General features: G+C 40.9%; 1 protein-coding gene across 1 annotated transcript in view; it reads left to right on the forward strand.

The window, feature by feature from the left end:
* The first annotated feature begins 12,120 nt into the window (after window positions 1-12,120).
* The window catches only part of LOC127421993 (glucose 1,6-bisphosphate synthase-like), a 56,144-nt gene continuing 52,924 nt past the window's right edge, over window positions 12,121-15,340 (forward strand). The window contains exon 1 of the mRNA XM_051665287.1: window positions 12,121-12,794. Coding sequence (XP_051521247.1) covers window positions 12,693-12,794 — 102 coding nt within the window. The 5' untranslated portion in view covers window positions 12,121-12,692. The remainder of the gene's footprint in view (window positions 12,795-15,340) is intronic.

Here is a 15,340-nt window from a genome sequence, read left to right on the forward strand (position 1 = left end):
CCCTATGAACAAATAAGCCATTCTAAATAAAAGGTGATAAATGTTTAACGCTGTAATGAACTGAGAGGCACTGAAGTATCATGTGAGACAAGATAAGATGAAATCATTTGTGTCTTACCTGTGCTTCTTAACCTTACCTACTTTTATCATTATTAATTTAGTCACTGCAAAAGTGAAGGAAATGATAAACAAGTATAATAAGATGCATCGTGGCAGAGAGCTGCTAACTTCGATGATTATTGTGAATTTGAGTATGTCATCAAAAACCACATGCCAGCCCTTCGTTACACATTCCCCTGTCCCTCCAACATGATCATATGGGAAGTCGGCATGTTGTTTCTGATAATTCCGGTACCCTAGGATTGGCCACATTATGCCGAATCACCAACAAGTGCCATCTCCTGTCAGACATTTTTGCCTCGGCTTCAACATGTTTACCTTCTCCTGTGGCGAGGCCGGAATTGTGTTGCGTCAGCAACACGGGAGACCCAGGTTCAGATCCTGCATTGAAACCAGGAAGTAATCATGTTTACATTATCAGTGACAAGCATTATTCAGAGATTGCATTTGTTTCTCTAACATAACATTTTTCTCCACTGATGTTTAGGTTTAGGTTTGGGGGTTGGTGTTAAAGTTTATAAAATATGCATTCCTCTTCACTGTAATACTGCCTGTACAGCTAAAAACAACTGGCTTCACAACTCGCATTTGGCGCCCCTCCGTGGACATTTCACTCGGAAACTACAGCTCAATGATTCGTGAACGAAGATCTGCTGAACAACAGAATGAGAGGAGGCATGTCATTCGTTCAATTCAGCATTTGAGTCAATCGCTTTCAACAAGGACAAACAGGGGTGAAATGCAAGTTTATAAGACAAGTTTATAGGTATACACAAAACATGATCCCCATGTGTTTAAAAATGACTGAAAACTTACAGAAAAAATGACATGAAGTATGGATGGAAATGTTGTGCTTTGATACACAGTGTAAGATATTTAGGCTTTACTTAAACTTTTTCTTTGTCTTACTAATAATTAAGCCCAGCATTTGACCAAAAAATATAGGGAAAATAAGACCTGTCATTTGTGGTGTAAGCAGTTATGTTGTTTAAACTCTATTTTTAAAGTGTCTTCACACATTTGTACACACGCAGATTCCACTTTCTTCCTTCGTTGTGCTTGTAAAGACTGACTTCAGCGTGAGCCAATAGCATTAGAGAGCAGGCTGTGAAGGAGTATATCATTCACTGAGCTAGTAGCAGTCAGTCATTTTGTTTGTGATGTGAATGAACTGAATTTACTGGTAAACTAGACTGCAATCGACATGTATGAATCAGTCATCATGAATGATGATCTGCTGACTGAGAGTAGGAGCTTCATGTCATTCGTTCATATCTTTAATCTCGTTCGACAAGAAAAGTGGCCGAATGAATTATGAATAAAAGTGAGTAATGACCACACATTACAATGACATACAGACGTTATTGAAACTCATAATTATTTTTAGGCTAGTACTGTTGTCCTTTTTTTGTAGCTTGTTAAAAAGTTGTGCTCAGCAGTTCACAAGTATGATAAATATGCTTTGTTGTAATTTGTGTGGAAAGACTTATGATGCTTTAATACTCTGAAATGCTGAAGTCTCTTAGTAGAATTTTAATAAAGGATGTAGACTTATTCTGGTCAAGAATTATTGCTTTTGGTTCAGTGCAATTACTTAAAAGATTGTCATTTTGGCACCATCTGCAGGCGCAAAGGCGTAACTTGAAGATATGCTCAGTGAACGAATCAATAAATGAATCTGAAGGAATCTTTTTGGTGAATGGAATCAAAAGAATTGAGTCACTGAAATGAATCAAAAACACAACCACTAGTGCCCATATGCCCAACAACAGTTACCGCTTTGGACACTGGGGGCAGTGTATCGCATTTTGGTAAGCACAGACCGATTTCAGCTAAAGAAAAGTCAACCTACTGTTTCCGTTTTTACTGTGAGATCAGTCTGCACCCTCACAACCACCAAAACAAATTCTACAGCTCTCTTTAAATCTACACCTGCATTAAAAAGCTTAGTATAGGCTTTTCAGCAAAATGTAAAAAGTAAAACAAATATTAGGCACAAAATAATTCATGAAACAACAAAAATGGAAAAGGTAATGTACAAAAATATCAAAACATTGTTTTAGTAAACACGTATTGTAATTGATCAGTTGTATAAATGTATTACATTTAAAACACAAGTGATAACATGCCCCAACCTGACTTTAATGAAAAATACCTTTAAGGAAAAATACTTTTGTCCTAAAAACACCTTTGCAGTAAAAATTCTGCCTAGTTAAAAACAATCTACCGAATACAAAAAAGATTGGTCCACTCATTCTTTTTTTGGGGGGAGTTCAATGTGCGCGGTCACGCCGGGTAATCCCCCACGGACCTCCCATTTCCAAGCAAGCTTGTTTGCTCCCGTCCGGTTCCGAAATGAGACCAGCCAGCCTCATGGCCACCTTGACGTCTCTTTCGGGTCCTGCGAGTAGGATGAGTCTTCGATTGCTGCATCGGAGAGCGCACTGGCGATGTTGGACGCTGAGGACTCGACTGGGCTGCCACCTTTGGGTCTGCCTGCCCAGTCTGAGGCTGATGCAGAGCTGACCACCATGCTTACCCAGGCTGCCGCGAGTATCGGGTTGGACTGGAACCCTCCACCCTCCCCTGAGCACTCGCGGCTTGATGATTGGTTCCTGGGTTCGGGGTGCCACTCACGGCCACCCCCACCCCCCAGTTCCTTTCTTCCCGGAGGTGCACGACGAACTGAAAAGGTTGTGAAGGGCACCTTTCGCTACCCGAAACAGACTTCCGGGTTCGTCTGCTCTCACTACCCTCGATGGCGGGGTGGTCCACGGGTACACGGAGTTGTGACTATGAGCTTGTAGGACTACGTCGTCTCTGGCGACCAAAGCCTACAGTGCTGCTGGACAGGCCGCCTCCGCCCTGCATGCCATGGCCCTCCTGCAGATACACCAGGCCAAGGCACTAAAAGAACTGCACCCTCCGGGTGACGAAGGTCATGGCACGAGCACTCGGGCAGGCGATGTCAACCTTGGTGGTCCAGGAGAGCCACCTGTTGCTGAATCTGGTCGAGATGAGGGATACCGACAAAGCACGCTTTCTCAACGTGCCCATCTCCCAGATTGGACTTTTCGGAGACACCGTTGAGGACTTCGCCCAGCAGTTCTCGGCGGTGAAGAGGCAGACGTAGGCCATCCAGCACATCTTGCCCTGGCGCGGCTCAAGATCCCGCACCCCGTCTGCTCGCCGAGGCCGTCAACCTGCGGTGGCGAAAGCCCAGGCGGCTCCGCCAGAGCCCAGCTCTCGGCCCCAGCATAGAGCCCCCCGCAGGAAGCTGATGCCCTCCGTCTCACGGGCTGGCGCGAGGACCCGGAAGGCCCCTAAGCGCCCCTGAGACAGATGACCCAGGAAGTGAGACGTCTGCTACGGAGCTGGTATCCAGACCACTCCATCCCCCAGTTGAGGGCCGGGAGGTAAATCTTTTGTTTCCTTCTCTTTTTTGTTCGCCGTATCCGGAACAGGCTGTGGTGCCCAAATTGTCAAAAAAAAAGAGCGAAAAAAGAGATTTCCTCACTCCTTGGGTCACAAAATTGGTGTTCACGACCGCCATTGTCACAGCGACCAGACACCGAGCACTCGCAGCCAGGGCCCCGCGAACGCGGTCCCCCTGCTTTCATGCGCCGGCTGCGCCATGCCTATGGCCAACCTGTTGTGACAAGTCTCGAGGACGACCCGAGAGGTCCTCCCCTTCAGTCGCTAACCTGCCCTATGCTCGATACTCAAAGCAAGGTAAGTGCTTCGAGGTCCCCCTCAGCGCAGCCACCTCGGGACAAAACAACGCTCCTCGACATGGCGTCACCTGCTCCTCCCCGCTGCGAGGCCACACCTCCAGGTACGTCAGATATGATTGTCCCTTTAGTGCCCCTCTCCCAGAGCTTGGACGCATGGCTAACGCTTTCCAACCCGTCGCGGTGGCTGGCCAGGACCATCCGACTCGGCTACGTGATTCAGTTCGCCAGGCGCCTGCCCCGGTTCAGCGGCGTCTGCTTCACTTCAGTGCAGGGTGAGAATGCCGCCACCCTGTGTGTGTGGAGATCGCGACCCTTCTTCGCATGGGCGCGATAGAGCCTTTCCCTCCAGCCAAAATGGGGGAAGGGTTCTACAGCCCTTAATTCATTGTACCAAAGAATGAATTCTTTTCTCGGCATGGAGTTAGACTCGGTCTCAATGATAGCATGCCTCACAAGCGAGCACATGCAGTCGGTGCTGAACTGCCTGAAGTCATTCAGGGGGAGGACAGTGGTTCCACTGAAACACTTTCAAAGGCTCCTGGGGCATATGGCTTCCTCGGTGGTGGTCACGCCACTCGGGTTGATGCATATGAGACCGCTTCAGCCCTGGCTTCAGACTCGAGTCCCGAGATGGGCATGGCGCCGCAGCACACATCGTGTAGCTATCACGCCGCTCTGCTGCCACTTATTCAGCCCTTGGACAGACCTCATGTTTTTGCGGGCAGGAGTTCCCCTACAGCAGGTGTCCAGATGCGTCGTGGTCACCACAGACGCCTCCAAGTTGGGCTGGGGCGCTGTGTGCAACGGGCACGCAGCCGCTGGTTCCTGGACAGGACCGTGACTGGGTTGGCACATCAACTGCCTAGAGTTGCTGGCGGTACTGCTCATCCTGCGGAGGCTATTGCTGTTGATCTGGGGCAAGCATGTGTTTGGTCTGGTCGGACAACACAGCGACAGTAGCATACATAAATCGCCACGGTGGCGTACGCTCTCCTCGCATGTCGCAAATCTTCCGCCATCTCCTCCTTTGGAGTCAGCGGTGGCTGAGGTCACTGCGGGCTACTCACATCCCGGGCAGCCTCAACGCTACAGCAGACGTGCTGTCGCGGCAGGCGACGCTCAGCGGAGAGTGGAGACTCCACCCCCAGGTGGTCCAGCTGATTTTGAGTCGATTCGGCAAAGCACAGGTAGACCTGTTCACTTCCCAGGAATCCTACCACTGCCCACTCTGGTATTCCCTGATGGGAGCCCCCCTCAGGACAGATGCACTGGCACACAGCTGGCCCCGGAGGCTGCGCAAATATGCGTTCCCCCCAGTGAGCCTACTTGCACAGACCCTGTGCAAGGTCAGGGAGGACGAGGAACGAGTCACCCTCGTGGCCCCATATTGGCCCACCCAGACTTGGTTCTCGGACCTCACACTCCTTGTGACAGCACCAGATTCCCCTGAGGAAGGACCTTCTTTCTCAGGGACAGGGCACCATCTGGCACCCGCGCTCAGACCTCTGGAACCTCCATGTCTGGCCCTTGGACGGGACGCGGAGGACCTATGTGGCCTACCACCAGAAGCGGTAGACATGATTACTCAGGCCAGAGCTCCCTCTATGAGGCAGCTTTATGCCCTAAAGTGGCGCTTGTTTGCGAATTGGTGTCCTTCCCGAGCTGAAGACCCCCAGAGATGCACAGTCGGGTCAGTGCTTTCCTTCCTGCAGGAGAGGCTGGAGGGGTGGCTGTCCCCCTCCACCTTGAAGGTATATGTAGCCGCTATAGCGGCCCACCATGACGCAGTGGACGGTAAGTCCCTAGGGAAGCACGACTTGATCATCAGGTTCCTCAGAGGCGCCCGGAGGCTGAATCCTCCCAGGCCACGCCTCTTCCCCTCATGGGATCCCTCCGCAGTCCTCCTGGGCCTTCGCGGAGCCCCCTTTGAGCCGCTAGAGTCAGTTGAGTTGAAAGCCCTCTCCTTGAAGACGGCCCTCCTGATTGCGCTCAACTCCATCAAGAGGGTTGGGGACCTGCAAGCGTTTTCTGTCAGCGACATTGTATCAATGTCATTGTAAATTACAATAACAGAGTGTATTCGGCACATATTATGGATGCGTATAGATTGTTAGCGCATTAGCATCATAAATTCAGAATGTAAACAAGACAAATTACACAATATCTACTGCATATATCACTTTAAATCATCATCACGTAGTTAAAACAGCTTCTTTTACTGATCTAATTTAAATTCTACTCATAGAATTTGGCATGAAGTCATTGATAACACATTTCGTGTCACATTAGTTTTACATGTAGTTTTGTGCATTCTCATATTTAAATCTACCTCTAAACAGCAGCGTGGCCAGTGTCTGAATGTTCGCAAACAGTATGTTGTTGCTCAGCTGTTTTGAACTTCTTTTACCTCTGAACAAAGAAGAACTTCTCCATAAGTTTGCTGGAGAAAGCGTGATGACGTGACTATATATTTTTGGTGAAAATGCAACATCTTTGAAATTTTAGGTCAATAGCATGCACAACACATTTTACTTTTGTAACGTGATGTACAGTATTTCAGTGTGAAACAGGATATTCAACAAGAAAAATTGTAGACAGGGACTTTTCTTGGATCATAAAAGTGGTCTTATTTGACACAACAGAAACCCTGCAGCCGGTGTGTGAGCGCTGCTGCTTATATTTTATGCCAAGACATAGGGTGTATAAAAACCTAAAAATCTTTAAGCTTTACTGACATTATAAGATGTTCTCAGAGGGGAAAAAATGAATAATAAAACATTTATTAGATAACCTCTTACAAGGAAGCCTCATGTAAATGTATGTAATTTCAGTCTAGAATATTCATATCTTGTCACATCATGTCTCCATAAAGATAGTGTATCAACGAATGACAGACTATGTGCCCAAGCTGATAATTCTCTTCATGCTAAATGATGCAGCCCAGACCTTGAGGCATCAGATGATGGAACTGAGGAATGGGGCAGATGTGGTCAAACTGCTGAGTGAAAACTCTGAAAGCGGATGCAAGAGAGCTGATCTTAAGCAGCACCTGGAACGTCTCACACAAGCTCGAGACCTGATCGGCACTAGACTCAAAAGGCCCATTTGCATGACTCAGGCCAGCATTGCCCAATCCACTGAATTCTCTGGAGTAAAGCCTCAGCTTCAGTGATAACATGTTGCGTGCCGGTCAAGTCTTGTAACACAATGCTCAAAGTTCAAATGATGTAAACTTTGACCTCACTGCCGCTGAGTTTTTGTTCATCAGCCAGTGATAACCGGACAATTTGCATGATTTATGCAAAGTTTGTATTTGTTGTGAAAGGTCCAACTTTGCATTTTGCATTTGCATTTGTTTGTGATTTTCCACACATGCATTTGCCTTGCTAATGACATCTTTTAGAGCAGTGGTTTTCAACCAGGGGGCAGAGGGCCTACAAGAAGGCCTCAGTAAACTTTCAAGAGGATCTCAAGATAACCTAAAAATTATTAAAAGTTAATAAGCTTTAATATAATAATCTAATTTGCTATGAATGTAAAAATGCTAAAAATGCTGACATCCTATTTCTTATTTTAATTCAGCAGCTCCCTTCAATAACTGCTTTATTGATGGACATACAATTCTTGAAACTTCTGGAATGATAAAATTAATCATGATTAATTACTTTAATCCATTTACATTCATAGTTTCTGCTAATAAAATGTAAAAACAAGCAGCTTTGTCATCATTACAGAATATTTTATCATTACATACCTGTACATCATTACATATTGTCTTGGGCAATGAGGGGCCTTGGAATAAAATATGTTAACCAATGTTTAAGAGTACACAGCAACACTAAATATTGTATCAGCAGTGCTGGGTGGATTACTTGTGAATTGTAATCAGGTACTGATTACAAATTACATGACAAACAATGCAATCAGTAACGTAATCTCATAGATTACATTTTGGGGTATTCTAATCCAATTACTTTTGGATTACTTTCAGCCTAATTCTATTTTTTTTTTTCACATGCATTTGAGTAGGATAATCATTTTAACATAAAAGTACAAAGTGGAACAAAATGTACTCCATTCTTTATTACTAACAAAAAGAGTCTCACAAGAAGAGCTCCTTATAACATTTTTAAAAAGTGCATTAAACATTACATTAATTAAATAAATATTAAATCTAACAACAATGAAAGTGCATGGCCAAAGTTTATGTCAAAACACTGAGACATCAAGTTCATTTTGAGTGCATAAAACAATAGTAGCATTAAGAACATTAATGACCATAAAATCAACATAAAACGATCATAAAATGAATGACAATGTATGACAGCAGAGTTCCACCAAGTCACACAAGGAACAACTGTGTCAAGTTTCATGCAGTGGACTCCACTGCATCAGCACTAACATTAGAGCAATGGGCTTTGTTCCATATTGCTGCACATTTTGCAGTTGAACTTGTGTACCCTGCAGGCAGGACCCTTAGAGATGGCATCCACTAGAATCCTTTGAAGCAATTAACGTAAAAAGAGCACATGCTCAAAATGTTCATCGCTTCAGAGTAAGAATCAGATGATATTGATATGAAAATGATCAATAAATTATTAACAATTTACTGCCATTGCCTTGTTAATATGTAATCATGTAATCTATAAAAAAGTAACTGTATTCAGACTTCAGTTTTTTAACTAAATTTAATTCACCACAAGCATCCCGAAACATTCAAAAAGTCCTCTTTATTACTGTCTGCAATAAGCATCAAGGCAATTGCCAGGACATTTTTTTGTTAGCAAAAATACCTCCTTTTTTCTTGCCAAGCAAACTTAAAAAATCTTCCTTCTGCAATGCTTTTCATCTAGAGTGACTCATGTGACAGAGGGGCCCCACACAATTGCAAAAACTGCATATTTACATTACATATATACAGGTGCATCTCAATAAATTAGAATGTCGTGGAAAAGTTCATTTATTTCAGTAAATCAACTCAAATTGTGAAACTCGTGTATTAAATAAATTCAATGCACACAGACTGAAGTAGTTTAAGTCTTTGGTTCTTTTAATTGTGATGATTTTGGCTCACATTTAACAAAAACCCTCCAATTCACTATCTCAAAAAATTAGAATATGGTGACATGCCAATCAGCTAATCAACTCAAAACACCTGCAAAGGTTTCCTGAGCCTTCAAAATGGTCTCTCAGTTTTGAGAGACCATTACATTACACAATCATGGGGAAGACTGCTGATCTGACAGTTGTCCAGAAGACAATCATTGACACCCTTCACAAGGAGGGTAAGCCACAAATATTCACTGCCAAAGAAGCTGGCTGTTCACAGAGTGCTGTATCCAAGCATGTTAACAGAAAGTTGAGTGGAAGAAAAAGATGCACAACCAACCGAGAGAACCGCAGCCTTATGAGGATTTTCAAGCAAAATTGATTCAAGAATTTGGGTGAACTTCACAAGGAATGGACTGAGGCTGGGGTCAAGGCATCAAGAGCCACCACACACAGACGTGTCAAGGAATTTGGCTACAGTTGTCGTATTCCTCTTGTTAAGCCACTCCTGAACCACAGACAACGTCAGAGGCGTCTTACCTGGGCTAAGGAGAAGAAGAACTGGACTGTTGCCCAGTGGTCCAAAGTCCTCTTTTCAGATGAGAGCAAGTTTTGTATTTCATTTGGAAACCAAGGTCCTAGAGTCTGGAGGAAGGGCGGAGAAGCTCATAGCCCAAGTTGCTTGAAGTCCAGCATTAAGTTTCCACAGTCTGTGATGATTTGGGGTGCAATGTCATCTGCTGGTGTTGGTCCATTGTGTTTTTTGAAAACCAAAGTCACTGCACCCGTTTACCAAGAAATTTTGGAGCACTTCATGCTTCCTTCTGCTGACCAGCTTTTTAAAGATGCTGATTTCATTTTCCAGCAGGATTTGGCACCTGCCCACACTGCCAACAGCACCAAAAGTTGGTTAAATGACCATGGTGTTGGTGTGCTTGACTGGCCAGCAAACTCTCCAGACCTGAACCCCATAGAGAATCTATGGGGTATTGTCAAGAGGAAAATGAGAAACAAGAGACCAAAAAATGCAGATGAGCTGAAGGCCACTGTCAAAGAAACCTAGGCTTCCATACCACCTCAGCAGTGCCACAAACTGATCACCTCCATGCTACGCCGAATTGAGGCAGTAATTAAAGCAAAAGGAGCCCCTACCAAGTATTGAGTACATATACAGTAAATGAACATACTTTCCAGAAGGCCAACAATTCACTAAAAATGTTTTTTTTTTTATTGGTCTTATGATGTATTCTAATTTTCTGAGATTGTGAATTGGTGGGTTTTTGTTAAATGTGAGCCAAAATCATCACAATTAAAAGAACCAAAGACTTAAACTACTTCAGTCTGTGTGCACTGAATTTATTTAATACACGAGTTTCACAATTTGAGTTGAATTACTGAAATAAATGAACTTTTCCACGACATTCTAATTTATTGAGATGCACCTGTACATACAGTATGTGTAAGCTATTATAACAAAAGGAACATTTACAGTGAAAGCAAAACACATAATAATTACATATTAAATTTTAAATCACATATGGTACAACAGGGCTAAAAGACCCTGGGGTAAAAGGCATTTTTGATTTAATTTTTTTATTTGATCTAACACCATTACTTTTAAAATGTAGCAAATTGATGTAGCCAGTAATGCGTATACCTGAAATTATCAAATTTATTTTGAGACAAAATACTTATTTTTCTGTTTAGTTCAAGGTAATAAAGTATATATATTTTTTTTATATTTATTTTAAAGGAACATTCCGGGTTCAATACAAGATAAGCTCAATCGACAACATCTGTGGCATAATACTGAATACCACAAAAATTTATTTTGACTTCTCCCTCCTTTTTCTTTAAAAAAAGCAAATATCAGGGTTACAGTGAGACACTTACAATTTTTGAATGTTAAAATACTAACTTTTTCAAAAGTATAGCCACAAAACATAAATTATATGTGTGTAAACATGATTTTAGTGTGATAAAATCACCAACCTTTTCTGTGTAAAGTAATAGCCAATTTTACAACTTTGTTGCCATGACAATGTTGTCAACAAACCCTAAAATTACTGTAAAAATGACAATTTAAACAACTTTACAGCTCAAATAATACATGAGTTTTAACAGAAGAATGAACATAAGTGCTTTTATAAAATTAAAAGCTTCACATTTCTGCCTTTAAACCCTCCAAATATTGGCCCCATTCACTTCCATTGTAAGTGCCTCACTGTAACCTCGATTTTTGCTTTTTTTTTTTCAAGAAAAGGAGGGACGTGTTGAAATTAATTTTAGTGGCATTCAATATTATGCCACAAATGCTGTCAATTGAGCTTAACTTGAATTGAACCCAGAATATTCCTTTAATACTACTTATACTAATAAATAAAAATGAATATAAATGCTGATTTCCTTGCTGTGATTTGGTCATGTGATGGTTCAGGGAGTTGAGAGAAAGGTTTGATCTGGGTAAACTTAACCATGGTTTTACTATCGTAATATTGTAGTAACCATGTTTTTGGGCCGAAGCCATAGTTTTAATGCAAATAACCATGGTGTTGGTACAGTAATATGATGTTAATATAGTAAACATGTTTAATTTTGTGGTTACTATTTTGTTACTACAAAATACCATTGTGATACTGTGGTTACTGTGGTAAAACCATGGTTTCTTTTTGCAAAGTAAGGTTAGGGTTAGGTTTAGGGGTAGGTGTATGGCGTCTTTGGGACTCTAAATAAACACAAACATGCTGCAGTGATGCCCTATACTGTATGTATTTAATTAGGGGTGCAAATAGTATCTGACACTATTTGAACCAGGGTGCAAACAGCAACGAACACTATTTGAACTTAGTGCAAAAAATATGCATTTTGTTGCTATTTACACTTAGTGTAAATAGCATATATCACTATTTGCTGTTAGAGCAAATAGCCTCTGCATTTATTTACAGAATACTCAAGACTGACATCTGAAAAGCAAAATGTGATTAAAATTAACAGGAAATGGTGCACCCTGAAGTGGTAATTTTGAATTTCTTTTCACACAAATTATATTGGTTCATCAATATTCAATAAAAAGAATTGGTGATACACTGGAATACATTATAGAAATAACTTCCACAAAAATCCCCTGCCGAGTACTTAATGAGCTGCAGTACATTGCATAAGGACCCTGTGTACAGCCTTGCATTTCAAGCGCTGTTTAAAAAACAAAACAAAAAAACTCAGTTTCCCAGAATCCCTCATTTAATGCCCAACCCATTCCTGAGTTGTCCCTTCTGTTTAGCTACTAGTTTGATGGTTACAGCAGTTTGTTAGTGATGTAAATCCGCAGCGAAATTCTTTGCTTCAGTACCAAAAACATTCCCATCGCAGACGTGTTTATGACGTGATGCGATCATAACGGAACTCCGGTCGGCGCTAAACGCACTTTGGCCAAATCCACAGCCAATGCTAACTGCATGAGGCTCACCAGCTGCGTTTTGAGAGGAAGTGTGGTTAAAGTGAACAAAACACAATATTAGACAGCTACAGCGTGTTCGTATTTCATTCGATTTGGTTTATGGACCAGGATAAATTGACGCGAAGCAATAGTTTTCTTATTTTGATACGCACGCATTGTAATGGGTTGAGTCTATGAAGACTGTAGATCTGTTTCAGTCTCATCTCTTGCTTTCGTCTTTGACCCATTTGAATGGTTTAATCCGTGACGTCACTTAGTTAATCGTTAATTTCCGAGCACGCTGAGCGAAACAACATTCAGTCGCACCGGTAGGAAGTAGCCGGAATTGAGGAATGGGGTCTAACGGAGACCTCAACGCAAACTCCGAATGTCTCGGCAGCACTGGGGACCTGATCCTGGACAAAGCGGTCAGTCAATGGATTACCTGGGATAAGGTGAGAATGCAACTTGTTTTAAACATTAACATTAACATGGTTACCAATCATCGCCACTGTGAGCTGTTTTACATAAGGTCTCTGTGAATTTCTATTGTATTTACATATTGCAAAGATATTTTTGTCACAACATGCCTGTGCTGATAAATTTCTAAAAAAAGGCACTAGCTTAGAAATTATGTGCATGCTTTTATATTGACATATAAAATATATGTATACCACAATAAAGCATAGCATGTTACTGCATTGCAGTGCCAACTGAGTTATTAAATTGGTGGATCTTTCCCTACGGTATCTCTTGCAGCCTGTTGCTTTGATATTTTGCGTTTTCTCAACTTAAAATTTTTACAGCATAGAACCGGTCATTTTTTTTTTTTTTTTTAGTTTCTGTCCTTAAAGGTGCACTCAGTAACGTTTGTCATTGTGTCATCTTTGACTTACACTGACACCTAGCGGCAAGGATGCAGCATCATTTAAAATCAATAGTTTTCAGTTTCAGATGCCTTTGTAGAAATTTAGTATTCACAGTCAGTCATGATTACTTTAATCAATGAGTGAAAGTGTCAAATAACCGGAAGGTTACTGAGATTAAGTGAGTGGCATTCGGCTGGTCATGTGATTCTAACATGGCAGCCCCCATGTGCGGACCCTCTCCATGTAAAATAAAACAGCATTTATAAGGTTACTGATATGACTGGAGTCTTAATTTTTTATGTGAGTGGTCTTGATTTCCTACATGTATTGCAAAATTACAATTTATGTTTTTAGGAGTTAAACTTTAATGAGGAAAAAATGAGTGCACCATAGGGCTGGGCGAAATGGCCAAAAATATTATCACGATATTTTTTTTCATATCATTTGATATCGATATTTATCACGATATACATTTGCACATTGCAATTTTTATTTTTTATTTTTTCACATTGGCAGATGAAAAGAAGAGGAAAAAAAATACTAAACAGTCAAAATGGACTATAAAAAACTGCATTGGGGGCCCAGAGACAGCCAAAGCAATGGTGTTTGAGGGATCTTGTACCAAAATATTAAAATATTTTATTGATTTTATCAATCAAGTGCTGTTGGATATGAATGTTAAAAGATCATCTGTTCGTTTTGAAGCATAATGACAGAATATAATTTTTTATATTCAAATTGTTATAATTCGTTACATTCAGACAGCAAGTATGGGGGCATAGAAGCACTTGTGACTGAGGAATGAAACTATGTGGGGGTTCAGGTGTATGCCCTGAGAGAAAATTTAGAAAATATAAAAGTCTGAATGGACCATTTTTATTTTTTCATTAAAGTGAGAAAGACTAGGCTATAAACCTTTTACAAATTTTATTGTCTTGTTATCCATGCCAGAGATGATGACACCTGATTTATTTCACAAAATTAACAGAAATCTATTTGTTTATTATTAAAGGCTCATAACATGCTGATTAATAAAACTAACAACATGCTCCTGATCGTCTAGATGTAGAACACCGGCTAAATATAGAAAATTACTCAAAAGCTTATCATCGATATCTTGGATTTTATCACGATAAATAACGAGATCGTTTTATCGCCCAGCACTAGTGCACCTTTAATAAAAAAATATATACTGTATATGTACAGGATAAGTAATGAAGTTAATGATAATAGTGATATTATTGTTATTGTATTGCATGATTTGGTGCTATTACCAATATTGCATATTTGAAAATATGAAAATAAAATTTACCATAGTTCTTCTGCAGTGTCCATAGTTTTAACAGTGGTATTTGTAATAAGACCATGGTGACCAAAGGTTAAACCATGCATGCTTGTCCCTAACATAATTAGTAAATACTTTAAAACAACAACCTATGGCATTTTTGTTATGAAAATAAATAAATGTACAAACTGTAAAAAAAATAAAAAAAATAATAATAATTCTGGCGGTACGAGAAAAATCTAGAGGGACAATCCCAAACCCAGCCATGCTCAACAAAATGGATTTGTTTTTTGGCTCAGTCAACACCGTAGTTAAGATTTTGAATTGCTCTGTTTTCACTATTCAACATGAGACATTTTATATTTAGCAAACATATTTTTATTGTGATAAAACATATTTATACATCATAAATGTGTATCTACATTTTTCATTTAAATGTGTACATTGTCCTTACAAAAAAAAAAAAAAACAAATACAATCAACAAAACTATTTCTGTAAATTCATCTTAGGGCTGTACAATCTGCCTATAAATTAAAATCTCAATTTAGAAATGGCAAATGCTCATTTTGTAATTTTATTGCATTTGTGATTAGGGCTGAAACGATTAGTCGACGTTATCGACGATGTCGACAAAAAAACAAAAACAAATTGTTGTCGAATAGTAATTTGATCTCAATTAACACAGCATGAGATCAGATATGAAACTAATGATGGCACGCAAGATGAGCACCGCAGCTCGCGCCTGACTGAGGAGTGGAAGAAAACACAGCTTACAGTCCAGATGCACTATAAACTTTCCAAACAGCTTCAGGTGATGTAGATCGCAAAGTATGAGGGAATTATACA

Source organism: Myxocyprinus asiaticus, chromosome 31, assembly GCF_019703515.2.
Source record: "Myxocyprinus asiaticus isolate MX2 ecotype Aquarium Trade chromosome 31, UBuf_Myxa_2, whole genome shotgun sequence".
Taxonomy (NCBI): domain Eukaryota; kingdom Metazoa; phylum Chordata; class Actinopteri; order Cypriniformes; family Catostomidae; genus Myxocyprinus; species Myxocyprinus asiaticus.